This window comes from Naumovozyma castellii, chromosome 2, assembly GCF_000237345.1.
Source record: "Naumovozyma castellii chromosome 2, complete genome".
NCBI classification, from domain to species: Eukaryota; Fungi; Ascomycota; class Saccharomycetes; order Saccharomycetales; family Saccharomycetaceae; genus Naumovozyma; species Naumovozyma castellii.
Window position 1 is genome coordinate 1,038,450 of NC_016492.1, and position 13,449 is coordinate 1,051,898.

The 13,449-nt window shown below is 36.5% G+C and overlaps 6 protein-coding genes and 1 non-coding gene across 7 annotated transcripts; 1 reads left to right on the forward strand and 6 right to left on the reverse strand.

Annotated features, from left to right (window-relative positions):
* Positions 1-93: 93 nt before the first annotated feature.
* Positions 94-1,590, reverse strand: CDC55 (protein phosphatase 2A regulatory subunit CDC55; the record flags this gene model as incomplete). Its single annotated transcript, XM_003674959.1, has 1 exon — positions 94-1,590. One exon carries the CDS (start codon positions 1,588-1,590, stop codon positions 94-96), a length of 1,497 nt encoding a protein of 498 aa, XP_003675007.1.
* Positions 1,591-3,073: 1,483 nt separating this feature from the next.
* COX4 (cytochrome c oxidase subunit IV) lies at positions 3,074-3,562 on the reverse strand (the record flags this gene model as incomplete). Its single annotated transcript, XM_003674960.1, has 1 exon — positions 3,074-3,562. One exon carries the CDS (start codon positions 3,560-3,562, stop codon positions 3,074-3,076), a length of 489 nt encoding a protein of 162 aa, XP_003675008.1.
* A 2,220-nt stretch (positions 3,563-5,782) lies between these two features.
* On the reverse strand, positions 5,783-6,253 carry NCAS0B05530 (uncharacterized protein; the record flags this gene model as incomplete). The annotated part of the gene is made up of 1 exon (XM_003674961.1): positions 5,783-6,253. One exon carries the CDS (start codon positions 6,251-6,253, stop codon positions 5,783-5,785), a length of 471 nt encoding a protein of 156 aa, XP_003675009.1.
* A 741-nt stretch (positions 6,254-6,994) lies between these two features.
* Positions 6,995-8,749, reverse strand: TPN1 (Tpn1p; the record flags this gene model as incomplete). The annotated part of the gene is made up of 1 exon (XM_003674962.1): positions 6,995-8,749. One exon carries the CDS (start codon positions 8,747-8,749, stop codon positions 6,995-6,997), a length of 1,755 nt encoding a protein of 584 aa, XP_003675010.1.
* Positions 8,750-9,555: 806 nt separating this feature from the next.
* NCAS0Btrna9I lies at positions 9,556-9,629 on the forward strand. Its single transcript has one exon. It is a non-coding gene; the product is annotated as a tRNA-Ile (tRNA).
* A 201-nt stretch (positions 9,630-9,830) lies between these two features.
* Positions 9,831-11,411, reverse strand: ACH1 (acetyl-CoA hydrolase; the record flags this gene model as incomplete). The annotated part of the gene is made up of 1 exon (XM_003674963.1): positions 9,831-11,411. One exon carries the CDS (start codon positions 11,409-11,411, stop codon positions 9,831-9,833), a length of 1,581 nt encoding a protein of 526 aa, XP_003675011.1.
* Positions 11,412-11,863: 452 nt separating this feature from the next.
* On the reverse strand, positions 11,864-12,922 carry FUS3 (mitogen-activated serine/threonine-protein kinase FUS3; the record flags this gene model as incomplete). The annotated part of the gene is made up of 1 exon (XM_003674964.1): positions 11,864-12,922. The coding sequence occupies one exon, from the start codon at positions 12,920-12,922 to the stop codon at positions 11,864-11,866; it is 1,059 nt and encodes a 352-aa protein (XP_003675012.1).
* Between the last annotated feature and the right edge of the window lie 527 nt (positions 12,923-13,449).

Sequence of the window (13,449 nt, forward strand, 5' to 3'; positions counted from 1 at the left end):
TCGGGAATATAAAATGAAAACAAAATTGAAATTGAAATTGAAATTGAATAATACAAATAAGATAGAATTAATTATATTTATAAATTCGTCCTTTTACAATGCAGAAAATAGGAATAAATTATTTGTTGCAGCGATGGCAATACTATTCTCCTTTGGATGCCATGAGAAATGTAATATGCTTTTCTTAAAATCAATGTCATCACCCCATTCTTTATTTCTTGCCGATCTTTGTGCTAGAGAACCATACCTTTTATTCCTAAAAGCTGTCTTATTTGCTTGTAATACAATTTCATCCAATTCGTTCCCCCCTTCATGGTGTGGATCGGTTAATTCAGGTGGAGTAACGGCATTCCCTACTTCAATTCCCACATCATCTGTAATCAGATTACCACCAGTCACATCATGTGTACCATTGAAATCTTTGACTATTCCATGGACGTCCATGTCATGTTTTATGGTTGCATTTGGATATATCATAAAGTTGTTGTTATATGAACCGGTCATTAACGTTGAACTATCACCACTAAACTGTACTTCGAATCTATCAAATATGGCATCATTCTCATAAGTATCACTCAAACGGTCCTTTAATTGTTCATGTACGTTAATAGTCTTCAAAGGCTTATTATCCATATTGATGTCCCAAAGTTTAATCGTTAGGTAATCTCTCGTGGCAATATATCGTCCATTGGGACTAAATTTAACATCTGATATCGAAGAGGTAATTTCCGTGAAAAAATTGTGATTGATTGGATCAGTATATTCTTCAAATACTTTTGCATTATTATCATGACATAAAGCATTTTGCCTCATATCACACAATTTTACTATCCCCTTTGATGATGCGAACATAAATAAATTACAATCTTGTGGATGATTCTCAGCACATGTTATTACCTCTGTAAGTTCTTCCATATCGATAGGTTTAATATCTACTATATTAAAACTTTGATCAGGTACATCTAAATTCCATAAATTGATCCTTAAATCATCGGCACTGATGAATGTCTCCTGATCAGAATTTGGAGATATTGAATTAATATGATAAGTATGTGCATTAGCATACACTCTTTTCGGTGTCGCAGCAATGATCTTATCATGTGGAACCAATTGTGGCAATTTTAGATCCGATAATGATAATATGGCTTGCATGGATGAACTTGACCCATTTGAATTCTTCCTCACAATTTGATCAGATAAATTATTCTCACTAACCATCATAATATTCTTCTCATAAACCTTCCATAGTTTAATTGTTTTATCATTAGTACTTAGTAAGAAATGAGCTCTTTGCGCCGGTTTCAGCCATTTGATTTGATTAATTTTCTCTTCAATCTCTAAAGATTTCAAATAATCAAATTCAGCATCATGACTTTGAAACTCAGTCATAAATTTATATTCACAATTCTTTGCCATTTTATTTCTTTCAAATAAAACAACACGGCCACCTTTATCACCTGTTGCAAAATAATCACCAGAATGATCAAATTCTACCGCAGTTATAACATCAGCCTCTGTGGTGATTATATCAGATTTATCACCAAAACATTGACTAAACTTGAAGTCGAAGTTCTCTATTGGTTGTGGCATTATCACTTCTCCGTCGTAGATAAAAATTTGTAACAGTAGTACCCTTTATTCACTTTGGATGAAGTTTTTAAAAATATTGGAACTAAATAAGTTTTTTATTTCAATGGGACAAAAACTTCTTACAATATGTCTTCAGGGAGAATAGTAATGTGTCTTGGGATGAACAATTGATGTAGTTAAACGTCGTCATGTGCGTTGGATCTCATGAATTATCATAATGTGCTATCCTTTAAAAATTGGTATTTTTTTGAGGGGGCCAAACATTGCAGGGTAATGGAGTGTCATATTACATAATCTGTAACTAAAATAAATATATTTCTATAGAATAAAATCTTAAATTTAGTTGACTTGATTTTGTTTAATTTAATTAATATTTAATATAATTTAATTAGAGAGACGAGGAGAGGACTTATAAAGCCTTCTTAGCAGCATCAGCTGGAGAAACCTTGTTATCTCTGTTGAATCTTGGTCTTTGTGGAGGAGCTCTGATCTTTCTGTTTTCTCTAGATCTAACTCTGACAATTCTAGCGTGAATAGCACAAGAGACACAGTAGTGCAACTTGTTGTAGGTCTTTGGTAGAGCGTATTCAGCGTAGACGGAAGCTTCAGACAAATCTCTAACAGCGGCAGCTTCGACAATGTTTCTGATAGCCATTCTCTTGATAGCCTTATCCTTTGGAATAGACTTGGAACAGTTAACACATCTAACTGGCTTGACGTGACCTCTACCCTTCTTGTTTCTACCGTTGGAAGCTCTCTTCTTTGGCATATTGACTAACTGTGGAAAAAAAATTAAGAATTACAATTCATTGTTAGTAAATCATGTAAAAAGTAGGGAATACGTTCGGATGACTACATTACTGTGATTGGTGCTTCAACACATAATATGTTTGTTCCACAATTATTTTTCTGCTTAAATATTCATTATTTTCAAACTGGTTTATGGCTTTGTGTCGGTATGGTTCATTCCTGCGGTTGTGTGTATCTAATTCTCCATCCTGTAATCATCCCATGGTATAGGCGGTTCACATACTAATTAAAGACTATGGTTCTTTTTTCCCTAATAACTAAGCAATTACCAGTTAATAATAACAGTAACACTAATAATATGGATATGAAATTTGTATCTAAGGTTGCCAGCAAGAAACTCACTGGGTGTGCTCTCACAGACTGAATCTTCGCTTAGTTGAGCCCAGCGGGGTTTCCAGCCTAAATTGCGTGCGTTTCCTCTGGCTGAAAAATTTGGAAATTTGGAAATTTGGAAAATGAAAATAGAATATTTAATTTAGATGGTTGGGTGTAGAAGGATGCACGGGTGCAGACAGTCACAACTTGGGTTTGTATCTCAGCTAACAGAGAGGGCCAGATTATGTGAGTGTCGTATGTTTGTTTAGTTTGAGAGTTATATGAATAAATAATTTATACCGTTAAAAAAGTAATACAGAGAAAGAGGTGGATAGTAAGACAAAGGCTGCATAATCCATTAATGACTATGTCCATCCTCATTAGGAACACCGACTGGGTTCAACTTGTACACGGAACCACATTCCCAACATCTTGCGACATGTTCGACAGTGGGTTTCAACCACATAATAGTATGAGACCCTGCTGGAGAACCTGTACAACCAACGTATCTGAAATCATCATAGGAGTCAATGATAATTGGATCCTTCATGGTACCAGTTCTTGAGGAATCCAATGGTTTCGTATCGAAGATATCTATACCTTCTAACTTACCTAACAATTCCAATCTAGCTAAACCGGTAGCTTGATCCAAATCAGTTGGAACTTCTCCCTTCTTGGCACCTTGACCAATTAAACTTTCTGGTCCATTAACTTCAGCTAAATTTTGAGCTGTCTTAACGGTAACATCCTTCTTTTGAGCCTGTTGTAAAATAATTCTTGATATGGAAAAGGTTCTGGTTGCTGGCCTTATCATTCTGGCAACACTTGCTGGACGTAAAGCTAACATATTCTTTAATGGGTTCTATTGTAATATATTATCGTTAGTAAGGTTGAATAACCGATATAACCGTGTTTGGATTCCTTCAAGTAGTGGGAAGATAGGAACCAGCTCCAATGCCATAAACACAAACATGTTGGATACCATGTCTCTCGAGTGCTAGTCTAAAAAGACCGAGTATACCTAGCTTGTAGATTGGTAGATTGCTGTTCCTTTTTTTTCCAAAACTTTCGAGAAGACCTCTCAACGTGACACATACTTTGTTTGATTATCCTCGGTAAAATGAAATGGTAATAATTAGTATCAACCAGTTGTTTTAAATAAAAGTGAAGTGTGTATTGAAACAATTAAAACGTTATATAGATAACAACAATAGTCATTTATTTCTTTAAATCCTTTAAAACCAGTATTGTTTTTCCTTATTCCTTATTGAATTTTTCAGCCCGAGATCCCCCAGCTCGGACTTGATTGGTGGGTGGGAAATAACGTAACGGTAAACTTGGTGTCTCACTTTCCCCTTCCATTTTGAATAAGATTGATAGTCCATACTTCTTTGTAATTATTTCCTAGAGGTTTCATGGGGGTTATAATCAGTTACATAATTTTTTTAGCTTATGTTATGGGGATGATCTCGGCAAAGCGTAATGATAATCACATTGGCTAAGGTGTTCCGGATTGCTTAAGGCAGTGTAATCAATATTCAAAGGATGTAATAGCCAAGAACCAAAATGGCTACTTATAATTACTGATTTGTAATGCAGTTTCATACAGTACGACTCCATCGCGCTTCTTTCTACACGACGGACATCATGCATATGAGAAGACTAACGACAAACTGCAACAATTAACTTGAGTTAAACAACTTGGTAGTTTGTATAATATGGAATAAAATTAACAATATTTTTGAATATAGACAAAAATAAAGGAGTGACATATATACAACGATTGGCCCTTGCACAGAGCAGTAAGCAATTTAAAATCTGGAGGATCTATTTTAATAGAACAGCTTTAATAATTGGGAAATTTCTTCACTAAAGTTTGGAGGCACTCAATCGGAACGCTGCCTAAAGTTAAGAAACAGTCAAGCAAAAATACTAGCAAAAGTTTCAACTTATCAAATCTATAAAGAAATAACGTCCCAGTAAACAAACATCCTAAGACAAACCTTCTGCCCAAAAAGAAATAAATTTATCAATGGATTTCTTGTGAATTTTTGTTTACGCTGAAGATATTAAATGTGGTCATAAGATGACAGATACGTCAAAAATTGGCTAGCGATAACGAAAGAAAGTTGACGCTAACGATATAGTGATATTATTTTGAAAATGTAATTTCAGGCCGGATTGAAGTCATAGAAGAAAAACAAATGTCTTGGCATATACGGCAAGTGAATTCATTGCTTCAGAGTAATGATATACTGTTTTCTTGGTTTCCTGTATATTTATTGCAGTCGTTGTTGATTCATTTGTGGTTCCATTACTGAGTTCATCTTTAGTCAAATTTGAGAAATCATGTTTACCACTATTTTAAACTTTACTTCTTGGGACTTGATGGAAAATAGTACAATGAGTACTTATCAGTCACGTACTATTTCCAACTAACGTCTATTGTTTAAAATAGTTGCGTTTAGCGCCGCATAATCCATCTATCGTTACGTAATCCATTAGTGCAGTAAAATTAAAAAGTATACACTTCCATATAAATCTGAATAGCTTAACCACAAATTGAGAATATTAAAGTTCATTTTATCACCAAGATCCAAACAAATCAAGAAAACCTAGTGGGATTTCTTCCTGATTTAAATTTCTTGCTTCGCTCAAACTTTTTATTTTTCCAAGTGAGGGTTCTTCACTTCTTGTTTAAGTTCTAGTTTATGAACCAGGCTATTTACCAGTCAGGGAAGGAATTGTATATGCTTGACTTGAAAATAACCACAAGATTTACCTTTGTTACCAAAACTGAAGAATACTTGTTGGTTGAAAAGGTGTAAAAGCTGAGAGATAAAATTTTGTAGGATCGTTATCTATATAACACTATTAACAATTTAGAAGAATATAACATTATTTATTTATGGTAATCATTTTATATAGAGATCAAAATCAATTAAACAAAATACCTATGAGAGGCAAACGTTTACAAAAGCAATACTTTGCTGATAGAGCGAGAAGTAAGTCGTGTTCTGATAATAATTCTACGTTGCGATTGCTTCTGGAGAAACTTTACCCAACTTCAATAATTTGTAAGTACTTCAGCTATGCACTTAATCAAAAGTCTCACTAAAGTTCTTAAAAATTTAGTCAGAAATGGGGATAAACCCTCCAAAATCCCATGCCTATAAAGTAGTGTTGTACCCGTATATATATAACCCACAACAAATGTGGACCGTACAAGTGAATCCATCTTAATGATAGATGTGTTAGGTGCTTCTTTATTATATATTATGAGCCCCATGTAGTTAAAAGATGTTATGCATGTTAGAAATTGGCTTGTGATGACAACAACACGTTGAAGGAAATCTCCTGGCGACGTCATTTGAAGATTTAAGTTTAAGCTAAATTGGATAAAGAGAAGAACACCCAAAATTTTGCCATATACACCTGGGTTAGTCACTGATAATGGATATGTTGGTTTGCAATACTTCCCATCTTGGTTATTAGTGCTTTCTCCAACTCTATGTTGCTGGCTTTTTCCTGAGTCCATTCTTAATAAATTTTGTCTGATTATAGTTGCAACTGTTCTTTACTAACGGAAAGCAGTATTACTTTAGGATGTCAACTAAAGTTCTGTTCAAAATATTCGTTATTAGTCTCCCTCTGACTTGGTACCCTTTTTACGTAATCAGTTACGTATTGGCGTTTGATCTCTTTTGGACCTGAGCAGTTAGAATAAATTAAAGACCCCCATGGATATTTTTTAAAATTTGAAACCCACCTCCAAGTTACAATGAAAAAGTAATAAACAAAACTTATTAGTTAGTTTTATAGTTATTGCAACCTTATATTTTAATTGAAATAAATTCTAATTTAATGTATAATCTGTCGAACTTATTTATGATTCCATTCCCCCAGCTCTCTTTCCGGCTCCATTACCAGGAGAAGCCGAATGTCAAGCCTTACGACGCTCAGCAAACTTTACCTATAAATAGATAAAAAACTAGTTCATAGAAAAACAGATTAGAAAAATTGCCAAATACATATATAATATAGGAATACAATTCCGCTAGCAAAGCATCGATGAAACTTTTTTAAGCAAATAATTCTACCCAGTTTAATAATTTCTGAAGTCCTTCACCAAAGTTCTGATCTATTCTACCAATATCTCATTATAAATGATGCATCCATTAGAGGTACATAGTTAGTAGTCTGAAAAATTAGGGAAGCTCACCTTTTCCGTTTCAGATGGTAGAACTGAAAAGGTTGCAGTAATATGGCATAATATTTCCTAGCGGCCATATCTACGTAATTCCCAATATCTTAATGGAGGGTATACCAACCCTGAAAATGCCATACTTAACCACATAGCAATATCTCCACCGGTCTCACCAAATTTTCTTGCAAGGGGTCCAATCCAATATGCTTGTGCCATACCAACGACAACACCGGCAACACCACAAAGAAATGCAAATGTTGCGGCGTATCCATGTGTCAGTACTTCTGGATCATCCCATTTGTTCCAATTGTATTTATGACTAGTAGCTAAATGCCTCCTTTTTAATAGGTGAATGTTTGTAATTGTAGCCTCTTTTGTACTATCAGTCTTATCCTTATTATTCTCAAAATTATTCTGCAATGCTGTTGAGTTTCCTACCACAGGCTCTAGCGGTTCGAACTCCTCTTCTTCCTCACCCTCAGTGGTGTCAGATCCAGATTTGCTCTTATCAAATTCTGGGAATTCCTTATAGTATAAATGATGGAAATACTCTCTGAAAATAACATTCTCTTCTAATAACAGTATGAAATACATACTAATCCAATACCCAATCATAGGTAGAAAGTTACCCAAAATGGTACTGAAATGGTTACGACCTACCAATGCACAAACCAGGCAGATAATCATACAAACGATGGACCAAAACCAACGCGGTACCTTGGCTGCTTTAACACTAGCAAGTTGTACCGAAAACGCTGCGGAATACGTATTAATAATATTATTGGAGATTAAACTTAGAAGTAAAACCACTACACAAAATTTACCAAATCCATTCCAACGTTTAAATCCGGCATGTAATAATCCACCCATACCATATTTGTTGTAGTCGTCGTTCCATGGTTCATATGTGGCAGCTACCGTAGATAGACAAAGACCTAATACACCAACAAATAAGGTAGGTACCACAGTTCCTAGAAATGTCAACATGAACACTTGGAACTTAGATGTGTCTTCAGGAAACAAAATATAATAATCAGCCGTAATAGATCCCCAGGTAGCTGTAATACTGTAACATAACGAAAAAAAACTTAACCAATTACCCTTTAAGGTTAGACGATCAGGAATGGGACTCTTAAAATCGTCAATATAATGATACTTGTCACTTGAAGAAATGTAAAGTAGAATAAACATTAGCCAAACAGGAATCGATAGATAAGTTTCCACCTTCAAGACCTGCTTAATACCGAACACAGCAACTAAAAACGAAAAAAGGGTGACGATCAAAACACCGACCCATAATGGAACTTTATCATTGGAGATGGATGCTAACATTTCACCACCAACGACTGAATTAACTACGGACCAACCCATCACACCAATAATAGCTGCCAGAGCAACAAATTTAACAAACCACCAACCAAATAGATATCTAGCAGTGACCATTTGTCTACAACCAGATTGTGGACCCATAATGGAACAATATGCTGCAACAAGACAACCAATGGCCATGGATACTATCCCGGATACCATACTCTCATTAAATGTTAAACCAAATAATAAGGGCCCCAGAAGGAATGAAGACATCGATGAAAGGGAACCAGTTGCAGCTAACCAATATCCAGCAACATGAATGAACTGCTTTCTCTTTGAACCTCTCTCATAGGGAGATATACGCTCAATACCTGTAGCTTCCACTCCCAGGGAGTCCAATTTCTTAGATAGTAAATTTGCTGTGTGTAACAATCTTCGTAGATATGACGGCGACTTTTTTACTGTCGTAAATTCTGTTTCAGCTACCTCTATCTTTTCTATTGTCGGTTTCAGCATTTTTCTTTTCTTTATCTGTAATTTGACTTGTAATTTACTGTTGCCTTTAAAGGAAAGTCCTGCGCTTTTTAGTGATTGTTTTTCAATAGGGGCTAGAACAATGACGCAAAGAAAAGTATGTTACTTTTTATATCTATCAGTTGATTGAAAGTTAGTTCTATGCTAATGACTGCCTTTTTCGACCTAGGGAATCTTTGACTCATCCCACGATTAGATAGCATTTTTTCTTTTCGACGCGGTGACGGAGTCATATTCGTATTTGAACTGGGTGTGGTAGATGCGGCACGCCACAGATGTAGTGATAAGCGTGAGATGGTAACAAAATAGTCAACAAGCAATAACCAGGAATTACTTTCACTTTCATAGGATTATTGTCTTGATTTTAAATTTCCTAATAGGCCAGTTGAAAGCCAATTAGTTTATTAACTTGGTGAATGGATAAAATAATACCCACATGGAACTGAACCGACTTACCGTCTCCACTATGCCAGAAAGCTGACTTGAATATCCCAAGTCTGCTATTTGAAAGGTAGATGACGTTGGAGATGAAAGAATACTTAACTGCCAAATTAGTTGTTATTAAAAACTTCTTTAAAAGTGGAAACTCCTATATTTTAACTTTACCAAATCAAAACTTTCAATCAAGAACTCAGGACAAACCCAACCCAACCATTGCCAGTTATTGAATACATACATTTTAAGCTTACTTTTCAATGTACTTAGCATAGGAATAGTACTTTTAGCTGAATTTCAATGGGGTTAAAAATGCTATAAAACAAACAGTGAAATTTTATTTTTCAGAAATTGATCTCTTGGCCCAGTTGGTTAAGGCACGGTGCTAATAACGCCGGGATCAGCGGTTCGATCCCGCTAGAGATCATTATTTTTTGAATCTCGTCTTAAAGTAGAACTCTGTACAGGAAGAATATAACAATAATAATAACAGAATTTTTTAATAGTTAAATACCTCTTAGTAAGAGAATAAAAACTTTGTACAAGGGTTCAACCCCATCTTATAAATAAAGAATATGCATAATATAATATCGTCTACTTTCGTTTTGTTATTCCAATTTGTTCAAATTCAATCAACTTCATCCCATTTGTCCACTTTCATTGTACCCCTTTCAGCCAAATTGGTATGGAACTTAAAGGCATTCTTTAACATATGAGGTTCATGTAGACAACCGTGCTTGGCAGCATAATGTTCTGATCTTTCCAAATAATCAGTTAACAATGATTTATAATCAGGATGAGCACATTGTTTTATAATTTCACGAGCTCTATCTCTTGGACATAGACCTCTCAAATCGGCCAAACCTTGTTCAGTGACGAGAATATCCAAATCATGTTCAGTTTGATCCACATGAGATGCCATTGGAACAATAGATGAAATACCCGTTGGGTCCACTTTAGTAGGTCTTGCAGATGGGGCATGCATGATGGACAATTTTGCATTTCTTAAGAAGTCTGCTGAACCACCTAACCCATTCAACATACGAGACCCATTCACATTTGTAGAATTAGCATGAGCGTAGATGTCTACTTCTACTGGGGTATTCATGGCAATGACACCCAATCTACGGATCATTTCTGGATTATTGGACACCACTTGAGATCTTAAACAAATCTTATTCTTGAAACTATCCCAATTGGCAAATGCTCTTTCGAACCCATTTTCTGTCAACCTAATGGATGTAGCAGTTGCGAAATCCAATGATCCATTTTCAAACAAATCTAGGAATGAATCTTGCAACACTTCTGTCCAAACGTTCAAATGCTTAAAATTTGCATCTGTCAAACCTTCAATGACAGCATTAGCAATGTTACCAATACCACTTTGCAATGGTAATAGATTTTCAGGTAATCTACCATGTTTGACTTCATTTCTGAAGAATTCCACCAAATTGTTAGCAATACCTTTGGACATTTCATCGGATGGTGTGTTTGGTGGTACTTTATCCCTTGTGGTGGATTCCACAATGGCAATAACCTTCTCAGGATCCAGTGGGATGGAGTCTACACCGCATCTATCGTCCACTTTAACGTATGGGTATGGTTGTCTGTATGGTGGATTGACAGGCATATCGATATCATGAATACCTTCAAAAGAGGGAGTAGCCGTGTTCACTTCAACGATAATCTTGTCTGCCACAGCCATGAACTCTGGGGACCCACCGACTGAAGGCCCGGGCACAATGGACCCATCCTCCTTGATTGCTGTGGCTTCAATGATCATATAATCCAGGATTTTATTGTCTGTACGTTCTCTTGTGTAGAATCCATACATTAGATCTTGAGGAAACATGGAAAGATGCTTGTCGAAGAATTTAATTTGACCTGAGTTGATTGCCTTAGCGATTGGTTTACCGACTTGATGAGGAGCTCTCTTGATAATCATATCATGTTCAGCCCACTTATTCTCCTCCGGTCCCGCAGAGGCACCGACGAATAGGTTAAATTTCAGTTTGCCCTGTAAGTTGTTTTTCTCGACGTGTTCAATGAGAGCATCTGGGACAGCCTTAGGGGTCCCGACCCCGGTGAAACCGGACCAACCCAAGTACTGACCGTTCTTGAACAATGGGATCAGTTCATGTGGTTGTTTTACTTTCTTCAAGTAAGGAAGGTACCTCACTCTTTCCTTCAATAAGTTCGAGATTGTCATGTTTGCCTGTTTGCCTGTTTGTTTGTTTGTTTTAGCTTAGTACTTAGTAAAAAAAATGTGTTCAGAGACCTTTCCGTGTTCACGTTGAAAGGACAGAAGCAGCAGCTGAGCTTGTTATATATATATACAAATATCTGTGTGCTTCACGGTGGATGGGTCGAGTGGATCTGTCGAGGACGAATGAGAGTTTAACAGCAGAAGTTTGTTGCTCGAAGGATGAGGGCCAATCAGCATCTGCCGCGTCAAAATTGCGGGGGCGCCGCATCGGACACACACGTAATAAGATACTTTTTGTTATATACATAATATGGGCTAAGGGAACCAGTGGTTGGTCTGGTGCTCACAATGGCAGAGTTTATTCCGATCATCGGCTTCTGCGAGAATGCACACGTATGAGAACGGGGTATCGTATTATATAAGATGCTATTTGTATACATTTTCTTAAACTTTAACTAACCGAAGATTTCGTTCCACAGCAACTTCTTCAGGTCCTTTGTCGTCAGCACATCCTTGTAGGAATCAAACTCGAAAAAGGACTTCGGGATAGGTTCACCCGTGGGCTCGTCATTAGGGTCATGATACGTCTTCAAATATGGATGCGCTAATGCTTCCTCTGCTGTGATTCTGCTACGTGGGTCGAAAATAAGCATTCTTTGTAAAAGATCAATTCCCAGTGGGTTAACATTGGGGAAAACCTTCTCCCAGGGGACAGGCTCGTATTTGGGTAGCGTGGTAATATACTCTCTTGCTCTTCTTGATTCAATGCACAATAGATCTCTCCCACTAGGCGTCCCAATAAGACCGAATATTAACATTAGTTGATGACGGTAATCCTTCCCCGGGAATATGGGCCTCTTCATGAATAACTCAGCCAGAATACAACCACAGGACCATATGTCCATTGCCTTGGAATATCTGGCAGCAGTTAGCATCACCTCTGGTGCACGATACCATCTGGTAGCCACATATTCCGTCATACCGTTTTGTAATTGTGCGTTGGGTTCATCATCACCAGTGTCCTCTTCAATAATTCTTGCTAATCCAAAATCACAGATCTTTAAATCACAGTTGGAATTTATTAAAAGGTTGGATGGTTTCAAATCTCGATGAATGACATTAGATCCGTGTAACACTTTCACCGCTCTCAACGTCTGATATATGAAATATTGTATATGGTCATCAGTAAGATTCTGTGTCGATATCACACGATGCAAATCTGTCTGCATCAACTCTTGTATAATGTACACTTCATTAAAATTCTCAAAGGATTCAGGTCTTTGAATGTCGAAAATGGAAATGATATTTTCATGCTGGAAATGTTTCAAGATCTTAATCTCTCTTAATGTTCGTAATGCAAATAATGGTTTGTCGAATGGTTCAATCTTCTTGATGGCAACAATCTCCCCCGTAGGTTTATGAACAGCTGAACAAACAACCCCATAAGCACCTTCCCCAAGAAGGGATTTTAATTGGAAATCACTGGAAATATTGAAAACGATTTTCTTCCCCATGGCTCTGGTTAGTTTTATATTTGTTATTCTTGAATGGTAGTTTGCTTCTTGTGTAGTCTTGAGAACTAAACGGAAGAAAGTTCAAAATACTAATATCCTTATATATGTCTAGGGAATTCAACTACTTTTCTAAATCAGGTAATTATCTAAAACGGACTGGAACAAAGGAACATTCTCTTTTCTCACTGAATAACCGTGTTAATTTTCGCATCACCGAATTGAAGAATGCGGACAAAAATTTCATTTCCAGATTCGTTTCACATTGATACAGTTGAAACGGGAGATGCCAATTGGGCTCTCTACACACATTGCTGGGTCCAATATAAAAATATCTTTGTAGTTTGGGTGATCGAAGGACGTTAGAGCACCGGGTATTATCACCCTCTTCACCTGATACTATTACGTACATAAACCATGAAACTGGGGTCGTTCCAGATGTTACAGCAACACCAAGGGATACTTATCTACATACACCTTATGCTGAAGAAGTTTACTTCCTCCGCTATGAACAAATGCATTCTCTCTCT